Genomic DNA, 16,855 nt, shown 5'->3' on the forward strand with positions numbered 1-16,855 from the left:
ATTCTTGATTTGCAAAATATTTTTTATAACGTTATAACATTGTTTTATCGAATTTAGCTATTATTACGACAGTATCATTATTTAGCAAAGACTGAGTAAATACGCGACCCTGAGGACTCATACATCACTGTCGACACGTCGTCCATCCAATATGGTTATCTCGAAATCCCTAAACAATTTAGTTTCTCCTAGTTCATCCCTCCCGGGCATCCACAGTTACAAGATGTGTGTCACATTACTGACCACAACATTATAGTACCAAATAGGAAACTTGATTCAGTGGAAAAACGTTTTCAATGTACCTAATTTAGATCATTTATTTTGTTACAGAAGATGTTTCTTCCTCATACAAAAATTTATAATTATTACAGTTATTTATTAAATAATATGGGAACACTCCCTAAAAACAAAAAATGGAGATTATTAATTTAAAGAATGAGCATAATTCTACTATAGTCCAATATTTTCGACAATACCGAAATCTCAAAATCTAAAATTTATATATTCCAAAGTTTCAAAGTGCTGTAGTTAAAAAACTCTAAAATTCCACGTTTCAAAATCTCGAAATTCCAAAATATCCAATTTCATAGATTCCAAAGTCCCAAACCCCGAAAATTCAAAAATTCTAAATGTTAAAAACCCTGAATTCCTGAAATTCCCAAATTCATAGACTCCAAAGTTGCAAAAGCCGGAAAATAAAAAATTCTAAAATTCTAAATATTCAAAACCATGAAATCCTGAAATTCAAAAATTTGCAAATTCATAGATTGCAAAGTTCGATTGTACAAAAATTCTGAAACTCTAAAGGACCCCGCACAGATCTTATGGAAAACAGCCCCCGGTTAAATTAGCTGAATTTTTTATATGATGTAGTTCATGATGTCTTGATCAAAAGTTCCAATGGGCTCAAGCTCGTAAATTGAACAGTTTCCGAGATACGGGGGATCAAAAGTCAATAATAGTGTCTTATTCGAGACTACCATTGGAACTTTTGATCAAGACATCATGAACTACATCATATAAAAAATTCAGCTAATTTAACCGGGGGCTGTTTTCCATAAGATCTGTGCGGGGTCCTTTACAAAATTCTCGAATTCTAAACCCCTAAAATTCTATAAACCCAAATATCGAATATTCTCAATTGTCCGCTATCTCCAAAATAACAAAATGTTAAAAATTCCCTAGTTATTAAAGAAAATTACACTTCACAATGTCTGAAAAATAATTCCAATAGCCTCAACTAATGATTTACCATAAAAAGAATCTATAATACAAAAGTATAATGGAAAGATAATGTACGAATCTTATTAAATAAAATAGATCGAAGTCGGCATAAGTACTCGATTTCCACGATTCACTTTCGAAACTTTACTATCCTAGTGATTTACGTTCGAGGATAGAACGCAAGCTCGTGCCATGAATTGGTAAGATTGTTTGTTTTCGCGTAATTGCCGAAGTTTCCGCGGAGACGTTCGCGTTCAACCATGGAACTTTTTCGATTGCTAAATCACTGGGAGGCAATTCCTTGCACCGAGAGTGTTTTCGTCCTTCTACACGTTTCTCCCTTTAACGCTTAATTTTTTCGTTCCCCAAAGCGAGAGAAGCAGAAAAAAGATGTAGCAAGAGTCGAACGTGACTTCAACCTGTTCCTGTGAAGCCTCTTTAGGCGTTTAACAGGATTCCAAAAGGTGCGAATTAAGTGCAGATTCTCTGGCGTGATTTACTATGCTGCATACGAAATTAAAGCGTTAAATAGAATCTGAATATATGTAGGCCATACGAAAGGACTAGTCGTGAATTTGGTACAAATGGACCTCTACAGGATGAAGTTGTTTGAAAAGTGTTCGTGAAAATGTTGTCGAGATAAAACCACTGAATACGGTGAGAGTAGGCGCTTGGAATATGAAAATGTTATGATGCCATCGGTGTGTGAAAAGTGAAAGATTAATAAGAAGATACTTAAAACGATGTAGATGATATTCACGGCGGGTTGTTTTATATGTTAGAAACGAGGAGGTTATTAATGTGTATCTTTTTCGATGGCAATGATTGTTGATTGTACAGTAATTATATCTTTGATTATGATTCACTTGCTGATGGGTACTAGAAGAAATAACAATTCGGATGCAATAAGGTTAATACTAAACTACCGACGTATAATGAACGCTTATTTAGAAGTTGAAAATTATGTTGAAAAATAAACAAACGATGGAGAATACATTAGTCGTAATAAATATGTATACCCCTTGTACTTTGACGAGTCTGACACGTGACTCATCACTTCGACTGTGATTAATCTTACTGGATTAATCTTGAGATAACATTTCAATTTCCTTTATCTGTTTTAATATTGTAGCTGTGATTAGTTAGTTTTCATAAGGCAAATCATAAGGCAAGGGGTTAATTTTATATTTTAATAAGAATCAACACAAATTTCAAGAATACTATCTTAACAAAGTTAATAACTTGATATAGAAAACTTGTCATTTGATCATTTTGGTAGTTTAAAATACTGATTTTTAGCTTCCAGCCTTAACGATGTAAATATCATATTATATAATATTATGATGTAAAGGCTAGAGTAATATAACAATACAAATAATAATAATATAATTTAAAAATAAAGAATTTATGATATAAATTGTTACATAAAATTTTTTATTATTATATTACATAATTATGTTATCAATGTAAGTGTCAAAGTTTAAAAATTCGGAAATACCAGAATTTATTCCAAACCTCAGGCTTCAAAACTTCTGCAATCTAAAAGTTCCAAAGTTCTAAAAACTTGAAATTGAAAAAGGTATTAATATATTATTCTGTTAAAAGTTTCTATATTATGTCTATGTGTGTAAAGTTGTACTGTGTGTGTATTGTTCTACACATTTACATCGTTAAATAACCTTGGATTTAATACGATTCGAAAGATGTAACTTCATACGCAACATCCTAGTAGAAAATGTCTCAAGTTCTCCTTCGCTTCATGAGATTATTCAATGAAGCGTACCATCTCGTAATTATTTTACTTACCGTGAAAGATATTTTTCTCAGTGTACTAAGACGCAATTTTCCGTTCATTTTGCCGGCAGGAAAATTCAAGGACAACACGAGCAACTCGACAAGGAATATAGAATCCACGCTGCCGGTGTTCTCTTATGCAACTCAAGGGGCTCCGGGAAGGTAAGCGTTTTGTCATTATTCCTTCCTTTCCTTCCGTGATTCATGGAAGATAAATGGTCCTCTCGATCATCGCGATCTATTATTCGTTAGCTGAGAAACCCCGGGCAGCCCGAGCTTCGATATTTTCCCCGTGACTCGACTCTGTTCGTTAAAATAAATTCGATCGATCGATCTTACCCGTAGGCAACGATTAAAACACCTCTGACATCAGTTTTTAATCAATCGTTCCCCTGTCTGAACTAATTTCGTGTCCATCGTCTAATATTATTCTCGACTTGTACATCGTCCAAGTAAAATATTTACTTCTTCGTGTAATGTAAAATTCGATACTGGAGGAAAAAAAAATATTAATCGATGGAATATTGAAATGAAAATAAAAAGAGAGAGGACAACGTTTACGATAAAATCTACTTCTCGTATGATTGAAAAGTATCAAGGAACTCCTATGCAATTGTTTGTTATACATGTAATGGACACCTCAAAGTGTTTGGCAATTTAAAAATTTGAAATTGCAATAAGTATAATATTCGCAAAGTATAAAGCAAATTGGCCCAAAGATAGAGTTTAATATTAAATATGAATTCCTCCTGAAAATTGAAATTATTATGTGCAAAGTGAAATTGATCGTAAAGTAGAATATTAAATTTCATAATGATAAAATTCACGTTTAAATTTGTATATAACAAGGCAGGTCTTTATATTATTTAACGAGTAATTGAATATGTTAGCATGAAGTTCTTTTGAATTTTAAAATGTTTAACTTTTCTATTAATATTCAATTTTATTTCTTTTTGTGTGATAATATTCCTTCAATCAATTACTGGTGGAAGAATGAAACAGTAAAATAATATAAAAGGAAAATATCGTAAAACAATACATTAGAAAATAGTAAAATATTAAAATAGAAATGTAATAAAATATAAAAAATGAACAAATGATAAAGGACTGATGTTATAAAATGAAAAAATTGTGCAATGTTACCAATGGTGAAAATGATAAAATGGTAGAATACCAGCATAGCATAATAGCAAAATAGGAAGATATAAGGAAATCATAAAATGGCAAACTAATAGAATAATAAAATAGGAAGTAATAAAATAGAGAGAATACTAAAACGATAAATCAATGAACTGTTTACTTAAGTAAATAGTTTAATTTTACTTAAGTTAAATGTTAAAAATGAGAAAAATAATAAAATGATGTATAGTAATATAATAAAGTAGGAATATTAATAAAATAGAAAAAATGTTAAACTGATACAATAATAAAATAGGACAATAGTAAAATATCAAAGTCGCTAAAATGGTAAACTAATGTGCTAATAATATGGATGAATAGTACAGTATTAGCAATGACTAAAATAATAAAGTAATAAAGTAGAAAAATAAAAATGTTGACAAGGTAAACCAATAAACTAATGGAATAATAAAATAATAAAATAGCAGAATAGTAACAAACACTATTTTATAACGGTAAAATAGTGACTATTTCTTCAAAAAAGTTTCTTCTTTTTAAGCAACTGTTTATTCTCTAATCCGAAATACCGAACTACTAAAACCAAATAACTGATAGTAATAATATAATAAGTTCATTAAAAATCCACACAGAAAATATACTTATTCAACAATCTTTTATTATAATTACACAAGTATTAATTTGTAAATTACTCGCGTACATCTTCTATCCTGAATCTTGACGTTCAATTGCGTTAATCGCATTAAGCTACAAGAAACTTGTGTGTACTTACCCAACCCTGAAGACACGTTCGAGGCAAAACACTGGAACAACGACGTCAGCCTCCACTGTTGTTGCAGTTGTGTCTCAGAAATGCATGCTGCTCCTCACAGACGAAATAGCGTTTCACTGAACATTTCGATCGCGTTCCTCGTGCACTGTTTCGCGAATAACTGAACACAGGTCGATGGGTTCACACTTGTATACGCAGATGTGCCTCTCCTAGAGGTAAACAAATTTCGTGGAAGGAATGCTAGGTCGAGTCAGACAAAAACAACCTTCGTTTAGAAAAGAGGGCAGAGATCGTCAGGTACAGTCAAGAGCAAACATGCCTTCTCTGCAAAAAAATGTGGCAACCGAAGAAAAAGAGAGATCTCAACTCAGTGACATTCAGGAATTTTTGAGGATTTGAACGTCTGGAAATGAGGTTAAGAATTTAGGAATATAAGAATTTGGGGCGTAGAGATATGGAGACTTTAGTATTTGGGAATTTAAAGGTTTGATGATGTAGGAATTTTGCAATATAAGCATTTTATAATATTGGGATTTGGTAGCGTAAAAATTCTGGGATGTAGGAATTTGTGAGTGTGGAAATTTAGGAACTTTGCGATTTAAGAATCGAGAGACTTGAGACTCTAAGAACTTGGATTAGAAAAGATAAAGATATTTAGGAACTTTAGAATTTGGAAGTATACAAATTCGGGAAACCAAGGATTTGGGGTTGTAAAGATTTAGGTATTTCGGAATTTGAGAATCTAGGATTTGAGGATTGGGAGTTTAGAAATTTTCGAATTTAGAAATTGAAGGATACAGAAGTTTAGTGATTTTAAAATATGAGAATTAAGAGATTTGCGGTACCATGAATTTCAGGGTCTAGAAATTTAAGGACTCTGAGAGTTGAAGATTTAGAAATACGGTAATCTAGTAATTTTGGAGCAAAGAAGTTTGGGAATTTATAGATTTGAAGAATTAGAAGTTTTAGTATTTGAAAAATTTGGGAATTTGAGGCTTCAGAAGTTTATTAATTTCAGAAATTTGAAGAAGTCAAAATTCGAAAATTCGAAAAGTTGAATATTCAGAAATTTGGGAAAATGAAAATTTCGGAAGTGAAAAATTTTCATGTCTACATCTGTATGTGTATATCCTTCTTCGATAAAAGCCTGTGTTGATCTCACGTGTACATGGTGATAAATTTTGTCGACTCTATGATTTTTCGATATTAATGTCGGACATATGAATATTTATCTATTGTATGACATTTATAAACGATCGCTGGTTTGTTGGAAGCTTTAGTTTTATATCGATCGCTAACAGTGATCGTTATTAAGAAAGTCATTTTCCTGTGGCTTTATATTTCGTGCATTGAATGATTCACGCAACTACACGTTACTATATCAACATTCCATATATTCATTTTAAAAGTATTTTTTAATGAAACTGTATATACTTACTGTAAAAACATGTGTTTCAATGAAACTATACATATTTACCTTAAAAATGTACATACCTTTACGTATATCGATTGTTTATAGTATTCTGCATAAAAATTTGTTATGGTTCAATGTTACAATTAACAATTTGTGAGACGTTTCAAATTTTTCATGCGAAATACCTCATGAATTATTGATTTTTTAAGAAATCAATATTGTAACGTAATAAACTGCCTTTCACGTTCAGTGTATCGAGAAATTAATTCACGCAAAATGCACATATGCAGTCGAATTAAAAATAAATTCATTTGCATCTTCATTTCTTAAAAGATGAACACGTTCGAACATAATTTCATTTTCAGCCTTTCTCCGAAGAAGGCACAATGCTCTTAGAGATAATTTTTCCAGCAAAAATAACGCCTAAATTGCGTACACTAATCCACAGTTAATCCCTGGGGATTTCTCCCTTAACACGGTTCATGTCCCGTGAAATTTAAGGATTACACCAAACGTTAGAACCCGCGCTCAAAAATTATACAATGATACTTAATTATGGAAAATTGCGATTACCCTATATTCCTTACGTTACCCTCCACATCTCTATTTTCTTTCACAATTCGGCTCAGAAGTTTCCCTTTCAGCATAATAAGAGTTGCGCTTCTAAGAAATGGCATGGGTTATCAGCTTTGAACGCAAGTTAAAGATGATCCCAGCTTTGAAGGCAAGTTAAAGACGTATTCAGCATAGAAAATGAGAACAACCGGAATTGCACGCAGCAGGAACGACAGGAACAGAGATAATGGTGCACAAGGGACGAATTGAGAAATCATGAAACGCGTCACCATGGATATTGTGCTGACTCGCGCACGTTTATTCAACAGAAATTAATCCGTTGAATAATAATTGAATATGAGTCCGAACGATTGACTCGGGAGTCGTCCTAAACGGTTGATTCGTGAAAAGTTGCTAAGTCCGTACCGATTGGCTTGAGTAACTCTTAATTATTACTAAGTCCGAAACGAATGACTTGTAATAACTTCGTGATTTGTGTCCGAAACGATTGACTTATTTCCTTGTTCTTTTTAGTCCGACTCGGATGACTAATGTTGGAATTCTGACGAGACGTTCCGTCGTTACTTCCTCGAAACGTCGGAAGTGCAAGGAGGCATGCTGATTGGTTCTCATTAGAAACGTTGATTTTCCAATCAACATGCCCCTTGACTTGGGCCCACCCTCTCTTGCGCCCTGAGCGCGCCTTTTTTGGAAGAGGGTGGGAAAAGATACCGATGAGTACGGGAGGATCTCGAAGGCCGGCAACGCCGGGGTTTTTCCCTCCAGATGACACGCACGTTGTCCTAAAAAGTACCGCTAGGACGGAACCGAGGCCCATCCTCGGTGACCCTTCGGGAAAAACCCTGTTTATGACGGAGTAGTTATTGAAGACTAAATGAAACTTAGAAATTCTAAAGGCATTGTTCGAAAAAATGTAAAACTAAATTGCCGTCGATGGCTAAAAATCTGTCTTTCAAAAATAACTGTTACCCGGACCCATCATAAATTACCTACGAAATCCTCGCGTATTGTGTTCCGTAGCACGTTCGGAACAGATATAATACCTGCTGATGATTATGAAAATGGTACAAATCATACATTCCTTTTTAAGACATAATTGTACTAGTAATCATGAAAGTGGTCTCAGAAACGATTTAAATTTTTCTAAATCACTTGCACCATTTGCACATTAATTATCAATTATATTACATTAACATTCAGAATTACTTACATGAAGTTTGACTTTATTACAAATTCAATGTGCAAATATTTTTGAACAATTTTTAAAAATAAGGACATATTAACAGTAAATAATCTTCAATAGAAAATGTATGCCGTTCGTTGATTTTTATGGATATTGCAGGTTTTGAAAATTTAGGAATAGGTGAAGAATTGGGGAATATAAAGATGTGACTACCTGAAAAATTTAGGAACTAGTATCTTAGAATCTAAGGATTTAAGAATCTGTGGACTTCAAAGTTTGGGGATATAGGAATTTATTGATTTGAGGATTTAGAGATTTGATGATCTAACTATCTAGTGATTTAGGCTATCTCAGTGAGATATGGGGATCTAGGGATTTATGGATATATGGATCTAGGGATCTAGGGATCTAGGGATCCAGGGATCAGGGACCTCGGGATCCAGGGACCTCAGGATCCAGGGACCTCGGGATCCAGGGATCCAAGGACCTAGGGATCCAGGGATCTAGGGATTTATGGATTTATGGATCTAGGGATCTAGGAATTTAACGATTCATGGATTTAGGAATTTGGAAATTTATGGATTTACGGAATTAGAAGTTTCGGTAACTAAGGATTTTGCGACCTAGTAATTTGGTGTTAAAGAGATTTGTGCACTTAAGGATTTGGGGATCTAATTATTTTGAAATTTCTGAGATTTTGAAATTTAGGAATTTCTGGATGTAGAAATAAAAAAGAAAAATTAGAAAAGTCAAAATTCTATAAACTTGAAAATTCGAAATTTTATGAAACCAAAAATTTGTGAATTTACGAATATGAATATTTGATAACTCGAAAACTTGGATATTTAGAATATTTCTAAACTTGAACGTTTAGAAACATGAAAATTTCGTTAACTTATATGAATCTTTATTTATGTTGCATTGGAGTGTGTACCTTGTAATGAATAAAAGTTGAAAAAATCAAAAGTAAGCATAGTGTACGAACGGATAAAAAAGTGTTAAGTAAGACAATAACCCAATCAGTGTCAAGTAGTGAAAGTGTTGCCGCAATACATAATACGCGAGAAGCTTAATCTCTACAGAGCGTGACCTTACACCGCTTCCACAGTCAGCAGCAAAATATGAAATCGGAGAGTGTTTCGGTGAATTAAGAACGTCGGAAGCGGAGAATACAGGTTTGGCTAGATGACGGTGCGCAAAAGCGAAAGAAAAGGAGCAGAATGATAAAGCAACGCGGGAAGAATCGTGGATGACAAAGCTGGAAGAACCGAAGGCCTGCCAGGTGGAATGAAACATGAAAAGAGAAAGAGGCTGAAGAGTATCGACTGACACGAGCCAAGGCGTAGCCGATGTTTCGTCCAAGCTGAAGCGGAGCGAAAAGGTGCAAGAAGATGGATGGCAAGTCGAAGTGGGGGCGATATGAAACGGGAAGAAACGAGCGTGCTGATCAAAAACAAAACTACAGTACTGATTCGTAATAAGCAACTCGCTCGGGTCTGGCGAGTTGCTTGTTACGAATCAGGTATATTTTCGGCTTGCCTTTGTTCCCGAGCGCGAGGACGGTGACGGCGTAGAAAAAACAGGGGGTTGGGTGTAGCGGTATAATATAAAGTAATCGGTCGCGCGGCGATGTTATTCTTTAGACAAGGACAGAACATAGCATGCTTTCCCTTTTTAATAGTAGTAAAATTTCATGAATGGAAAAATATACCGGATTCGTAACAAGCAACTGCCCAAACCCAAGCCAGTGGCTTATTACGAGTGGCTTATTTCGAATCGATGTAGAATCAGATGAATCGAATACGTTGCAATTCCTAATTTGTCACACTTTGCCTTATCTTTTTACAATTATGTGAATATAAACATATACCTACATAGCAGTTTAAGAAATATTGATGTCAAAAAATAGTAGGTCATCGCCATTACTGCGACAATAAAGCAATTCGGAAAAAATTATGGTTGAACGAGCAGCTAGTTTTATGACCATTTCATTGTACATAGTTCATATAGTATTATATATTGTATATAGTGTATTATACTTACATAATTTTTCCTTCAACTTTTTTTTATTTTTGTTAAAAAAATTAATTAAAATTATAGATAAAAATGTACCTCAAATTATTGTTCACTGTCAACCATTAGATTTAAAAAAAATGTCATATTACGACAGAATCGCTATGTATCAGAATGAGAAAACAATATAATGTACCGGATTCGTAACAAGCAACTGGCCAGATCCGAGCGAGTGGCTTATTACGAATCAATGTAGAATTAAATGAATGAACGACAGAATCGCTATGCATCAGAGTGAGAAAACAATATATATGTTCTGTCCTCTTTCCACTAAACTGTTCGGTCGACCGTGAAAATTTATGACTTCTTCGGTTTCGCGGTCCTCTCACTCTTTCTCGGATCTCTCACTCAGCGGCCGACTTCAAACAAAGAAGAGGGGATAGAAATTTGCTTGTTACGAATCACAAAACTGTTGCTTGTTACGAATCAGTACTGTATCAAGCTTGGAAATTAAAAAAAAGATAATAAAAAGAGGACGAACAGAAGCGTACTATGTGAACGTTCGTGGTCTGAGCATGGTACGATACCTTGAAGAGGAAAGAACGACCGCAGAGTATTTGACTTCTGTTGAAAGATAGCAGAATGTAAAAGAATGCAGTATTTAATTAGAAATTCTTTATCTAAAAGAGATAGATAGGTAGTAATAAAAGTTAGTAATAATTTTTGTTGAACTTTAAAAATTGTATTAAGGTTTACAAGTGCTGACATTTTAAAAGTTAGAAGAATATTTTGTTGTTGCTTTTCAGCAAAAGCGCATTGTTATTTTGAAACAGGTCATATTAAGAATAGTTCTATTTAAAAATTTGTGAAATATATTTAATTTTTATTATAAAGTTATAATATTTCAATATAAAATAAAATATATATAGGATTTGAATATCGTTTGATCGAGAGTTGAATTACTAAACGTGAGGATTTGGAAAAAATAAAAACAGCTGTTTACAAAAGAAAAATTTCATTGAACGAGAGATATGCCAAAAAACGCCACGGACTTCGTGACCGCCAAACCACGATCCGTACCAACGCACCGCCGTATTGTGAAAAACCGATCCCCCTTCATATATATGTATATGTATGTTAGATAAAAAGTCTTTGTGATAATTAGCGATCCGTATTCTTCGAAAGTTCTGGGTTAAGTGCCTTGCTGTCCCTCAAGGTCCGCTTAACGAAGGATGCAATATCCTCCCCACTCTGTGACCAGATCCTACTAGAATACCCTAATCTCTGTGCACGTGCCACGCAGCACCATGACGTCGGGTCATCGGCCACGAGACACGACACCTTCGGTGATCCTCAAAGAAGAAGGCATCGACCTCTAACCATAACATTCGCGACTCTTAGAATTCGTCGCGGTCCTTAGCTATCGGTTACCACCGATCCTTAGCTCGATGACGGACATGAGTTTATATTATCGTCATCCCAAGACCCCTAAGAACCGGGTCAAAATCCGGGATACGATGACCCTGAAACGTGTGCCACCTTTGCACACGGCTTGACGCTAACATGTAGGATAGGAGGGTAAGGAGAAACAACACACGGGTACGTTTTAACAAAAAAAGAGATTAACAATATATATTTAATAATACACACAAAGACACACAACACTTCGGACGGCACTGCTTTCCGTCGAAGCTACTCGCAAGAACGCAAAACCACGATTGACCGGCAAGTCCTTCGCACGCGCCAAACGCCGTTAAACAAAAGACGATCGTTGATGGAAAAAACCCATACCAACGGTCATTGCATGGAAAAAACCATGATAGCACGTGGAAAAAATCCTACATATATGTATATTTATTTTGGTATTTTGTGATAAATTTAAAAAATTTTTTAAATTTGGAGGTTTGGATGTTTGAGAATATTTAAAATAATATATTTTCGAAATTTGGAGATTGAGAAGTTGGGAATTTGAAAATTTGTATGTGAGAACTTAAAAATTTATAACATTGAGAATTTGAGAATTTATAAAAATTTGATATTTTAAAATTCAGAATTTGGTGAATCTCAATTTTGGTGAAATTTGGGACGTGCATTTAAATTTTGGTAAATTAGGAATTTGTAAATTAAAATGTTGGGCGTTTAAAAACTTGGGAATTTTTCAAGTTGAGGATATTAAAGTTTGATAAAATGGGATCTTGCAAATTTGGAAATTTTTTAATTTTTAAGTTTGTTAATTTACAACTTGCATATTTAGAAATGTTTAAAATTAAGAATTTGGTTATGTAGTAATGTGGAATGTGGAAGGTTGCAAGAAAATTCAAAATTGAAAAATTTTACTGCTTTAAACTTTTTCTAAAACTACACTAACTACTTTAAAATCTTAATAACATCATATGTACTATATAAAGGAAACAGTAAAAAGATACAACAAAGAAATATGTACTCGGAAGGAGAAAAGATCGAATAAACGAGTAAACCAAATAACAAACGTCTTCCATATCGACTTACAGTTTTTCCATTTCGTTTCCTTCGTTCGCCTTTCCTATCGGTTTTACTTTTCACTTGTTCTTGAGTCTTCGTTCGTCGCTTCTCGATCTTTCCACCCTTTTTCTTTCGCTTTTCATTCTCTTCACGTTCGACAAACGAGGTTGGGGTGCATTAGCGGTGTCCAATTACGGAACCGCAATGCACCCTGGTTCAGACACATTATTTCGACGGAAACGCGAAGGGTGCTGAGAAGAGAGAACGCGAGATGCTTTCGCTTTTGCAACAACGTTAAAATTTGTGGGACGGTCTAACATACTCAATAAATTCCAATTTTCATAGACTAAATATACATCATTAATCATTTGAGGGACTTGGAGGAAAAGTAAGTTTATAAATGGACTCGTGCAAATGTATGTTTTTGTACAACATTCATGTATGAATTTATATTTTCTTTTCTTAGTTATTCGAGGTAGATATTTTACAAGATGTTTTAATTTGTGTAATACATTTTGTGTGTGTTTATTCACTTCTATATTATAGATAGCATATAGTTTAGATGTTTTTCATATGGTATTTTTATAGGAAGATGAAATGTGTAAGAAGTACATTTTTTAGTTATTGGTTGTGTATCAATTTGTAAACACTTTTTTAACCCCTAAATCAAATACATACTAATTATTTATGCATGACACATGACGAAATAATTACAGTACTTCTTTAAAGTACATATGATATATTTATTTTATTACGAAGTATCGGATATGAAATGTAATAAAATCTAATAAAATTCAGATATTAAAGTAATTGTTAAATAATTTTCTAATTTTTAAGAAGAGGTGGTAAGTCTAGTGGTAAAAATTTAGGTGGTAAGTCTAGAGGTGGTAGGTTTAGTAGAGGTTCTCTACTAGATCCAACCCTAATAGGACATCAATGTATAAGCATATCAAATATACTTATGAAATACTAACAATTTTATAATAATAATAAGAGGCAACATCTAATGAAATAATACATTAAGAATATAATAAATATGTACAATAATAATACTTTAATAAATAAATGCAGTAATAATAATCTCATGAATAAATGCAATAATAATGTATTACTCAGTTAATATAAAAATAATAATCTGATAAACAAATAAAATTATATAACAGCACAATGGCGTAAAAATACTATGGTACAATAAATCCATAACACAATAATACATATAATAATACAATAATACAATAATAAAATAATAAAATAAATACAATAATTGTAGTAATAAACAAATGTAACAGCAAAAGTAGAATGGTTATTAACATCACATATTATTAGTTTTAAAAAAAATCATGTGGCAGATATGTACAAAATTGATTTTGATTTTAAAAATTTTACCTCGTGTTCAAACATACCATGCAATAATCGAACAGAAAAAGTTACTAGTTTATATGAATAAAATATTTGCACATTTTTTACGTCGTGCAAAATATTTTCCGATCTACTGCATTCATATTCTGCAGCACATATGAATAAAACGTTTTTCATGAATTGTTCCATAAGATTACACGTCAACCAGAAATGTATTTCAATTGTTTGTATCACGTTTTATAATTTTCAATTTTTATTAAACTTCTTTATACTTAATCTTCGCGAATAACTACTTACGTTAAAACGTTGACTCTAATGAGGGTCAGCAGTGACAGAGGAATTTAATTTAGTCGAATAATTACAAAAATGAGAGTAAAGGACTTGTAGCAATTTGGAACACCAAGTTTCGAATTCAGTTTACAATTTTGTAACGGTAAAGCAAATAGTGAAACATCAGATATTTATGTAAATAACACTTAATTGTGCTAATAAACAATACTCAATTAGAACACAGACGAAGAATACACTGGTAGTTTGATAGAGCAACCTGCAACACGCAACAATTCATGTTTTATGATTTGCCTTATGGTTTCCATAGTAGATAAGTTTCATAGAATCAATTAATTATTAATATGATATTAAGATGTATGAGAAAAATTGCAATATTGAGCACATTTCGTATTTAACAATGTGGCATATAAACAAATGATAATTAGAAAAATAAAGATACAACGTTAAAATAGTGATGGAAGATAAACTTTGTATTTTTGGATTCGAAAACTTGTAAATTTCAAAATTTGGGTGTTTCTAACTTTTGAAGCTTGTAAATTAAAAAATTTGAAAATTTAAAAGTCTAAAATAGTCTAAAAAGTCTAAAAATTTTAAAACTTGTTAGAAATGAAAAATTGAATGTTCAGAAATTTGAGGACTTGCAAATTTAAGAACGTGTAAAATTTTTATATTTCAGAATTTCTAAAATATATAATTTTAAATATTGAGAATTTCTAATTTCTTAATTTTCAAAACATTTGAATTTATAAGTTCAAAATCTTAAAAATTTGTAAGTTTTCAAACTAAAAATTTTTGAATATAAAGAATTGAAAACTCCAAATTTAGAAAATTTGAAATCGAATGTTGAAAATTTGATTTTAACTTGATTGGGAAATTCAAAATCTACACTTAAATTTCAAAATTTTAATTTGTATTAGGTAATGTTAAGGCTTTTGAAAGAAAAGGTTAGCGCACTGTGAACCCAGTTATTGCTGACCGTGCAAATTGCAATTACAATTAAACATAAAATGTAATTGTCTGAAAGCGTCGCCGTCTCGTCAAGGTTTAATTGTAAGTTACGACCCGAGTGCTATTTGATATTACAATGGAGTGGGTAAAATTAGGAAAATTAATATTTAATATCTTTCACAATTCACGCCATAATGCGCCATAGCTGCCATCTACCGTACCGGCGAACGTGTTAATTGCGTTAAAAGCTAGCGAAGTTGTGTACACTAACCTGTTGTCGGGGCGTTCGAAGCAAAATGCCGCAAGCTACGATAGTATCTACTCTCGTTGTTGTGTTTCGCGTGTCACGGACGGATACTTCGCTCATTTCGGACGTGTTCCCGGTACAATGTCTACCGAACAACTAAACATACCACTGTTGATGTGATCGTACTCCTAAATCCAAGCTTGTCCTTCGTGCGAGGAAACAAATTTCCAGGAATTACTTCGGGTCAGACAGAAAAATATTACTTCAGAAGGCAAGTAAAAAATTGTCGCCTCTGCCTTCCTACATTTTATTAGTAGTATATTGCCCTGGACGATTTTATGGATAGCATGTAGCTTGACCTTTCGCATAAAAATTTTATGTGAACGATATATCCTGATACTTTAATATTTAACGCCAGAACAACGGACCAGGTCAAAATAATAGATATCGTATTTCTAGTTTCACGTTATAGAGATTCAGAGAGATAGAGATGCAGAGATCATGATCTGAAAATTTTATGATTTAAAAATTTAGAGATCTTCCGATTTAGGGATTTACGGGTATGGCAGTATACATAGAGATATAGGAATATAAGGATGTAGGGATTTAGGGATATTAGCATGTAGGAATATAGAGATGTTAAACACATGACCCACTGCGTATATTTCTATATGTCTTAATCCCAAAATTCTGATAATACATCCTTACATTCTAATATTCTTATTTTAAGCCCTCAAATCTCTCTTATATTCCTCAGTTTCTAGACTTTCATATCTTTGTCCCATATCCTTAGAACCTCTATTCTTAGACTCTTTTGGATTCTAAAAGGGAGTTCTACACCCTTAGTTTCTTGTATGTTTATAATTGTATATCTCCGTATCACTACATAGATCATTATCTACCTACTTATAATTTATATGATATTTACTTCTCTTTAATCCTTTCTATAATCTTTACAATCGTTCTATAATTTTTGTGATACTTATATCTTTATAATGTTGTGTATTGACTGTTCAGTCTTCAAAGAATGCCAGGGTTAATTTTATACGTTGCTGCAGACGTTGCGATGTATCGTTCGAATCTGAATAAGTAGAGGAATATTTTTCTCATGATTCGCCAAAAAATTAGCGAGGTGCAACCCTTGTCTGGACGAAAGTGCAGCAGCCGACCACGAAAGAGGAAGTAAGAGGCGTGTTACGCGACGAACATGCAAAAACGGTTCGCGCTCCGACGAAACTGTTGCACGGTAAAATTGGCGAAGAGAAACTGCCGTTGAGAGCAGGATAATTATCGTGATCGTCGTTCGTGTCTCGGTCTTTTCACTACGTTGGTGGCAGTCGTCTTTGAAAAACCTCCTGTCACAGACAATACTAGCTGCCTATGAATTCAGACGGCCGTCCAGAAACTACTAGACCT

At 33.2% G+C, this 16,855-nt stretch overlaps 1 protein-coding gene and 1 long non-coding RNA gene across 6 annotated transcripts in view; one reads left to right on the forward strand and one right to left on the reverse strand.

The window, feature by feature from the left end:
- The window catches only part of LOC100874639 (uncharacterized), a 133,991-nt gene extending 130,113 nt beyond the window's left edge, over window positions 1–3,878 (forward strand). Inside the window, exon 5 of the mRNA XM_076533681.1 lies at window positions 3,090–3,878. Coding sequence (XP_076389796.1) covers window positions 3,090–3,219 — 130 coding nt within the window. The 3' untranslated portion in view covers window positions 3,220–3,878. The remainder of the gene's footprint in view (window positions 1–3,089) is intronic.
- LOC143264811 (uncharacterized) overlaps window positions 1–15,761 on the reverse strand; it is a 264,256-nt gene extending 248,495 nt beyond the window's left edge. For 3 of the 5 annotated variants that reach the window (XR_013038768.1, XR_013038771.1, XR_013038767.1), the window contains exon 1: window positions 4,928–8,078. This is a non-coding gene — a long non-coding RNA (uncharacterized LOC143264811). Of the gene's footprint in view, window positions 1–4,927; window positions 8,079–15,463 lie in introns of those variants that run through there. The other 2 variants (XR_013038769.1, XR_013038766.1) reach the window with 1 other exon arrangement.
- Window positions 15,762–16,855: the final 1,094 nt, after the last annotated feature.

The sequence above is a fragment of the Megachile rotundata genome, chromosome 7, assembly GCF_050947335.1.
Source record: "Megachile rotundata isolate GNS110a chromosome 7, iyMegRotu1, whole genome shotgun sequence".
In the NCBI taxonomy this organism is placed as follows: domain Eukaryota; kingdom Metazoa; phylum Arthropoda; class Insecta; order Hymenoptera; family Megachilidae; genus Megachile; species Megachile rotundata.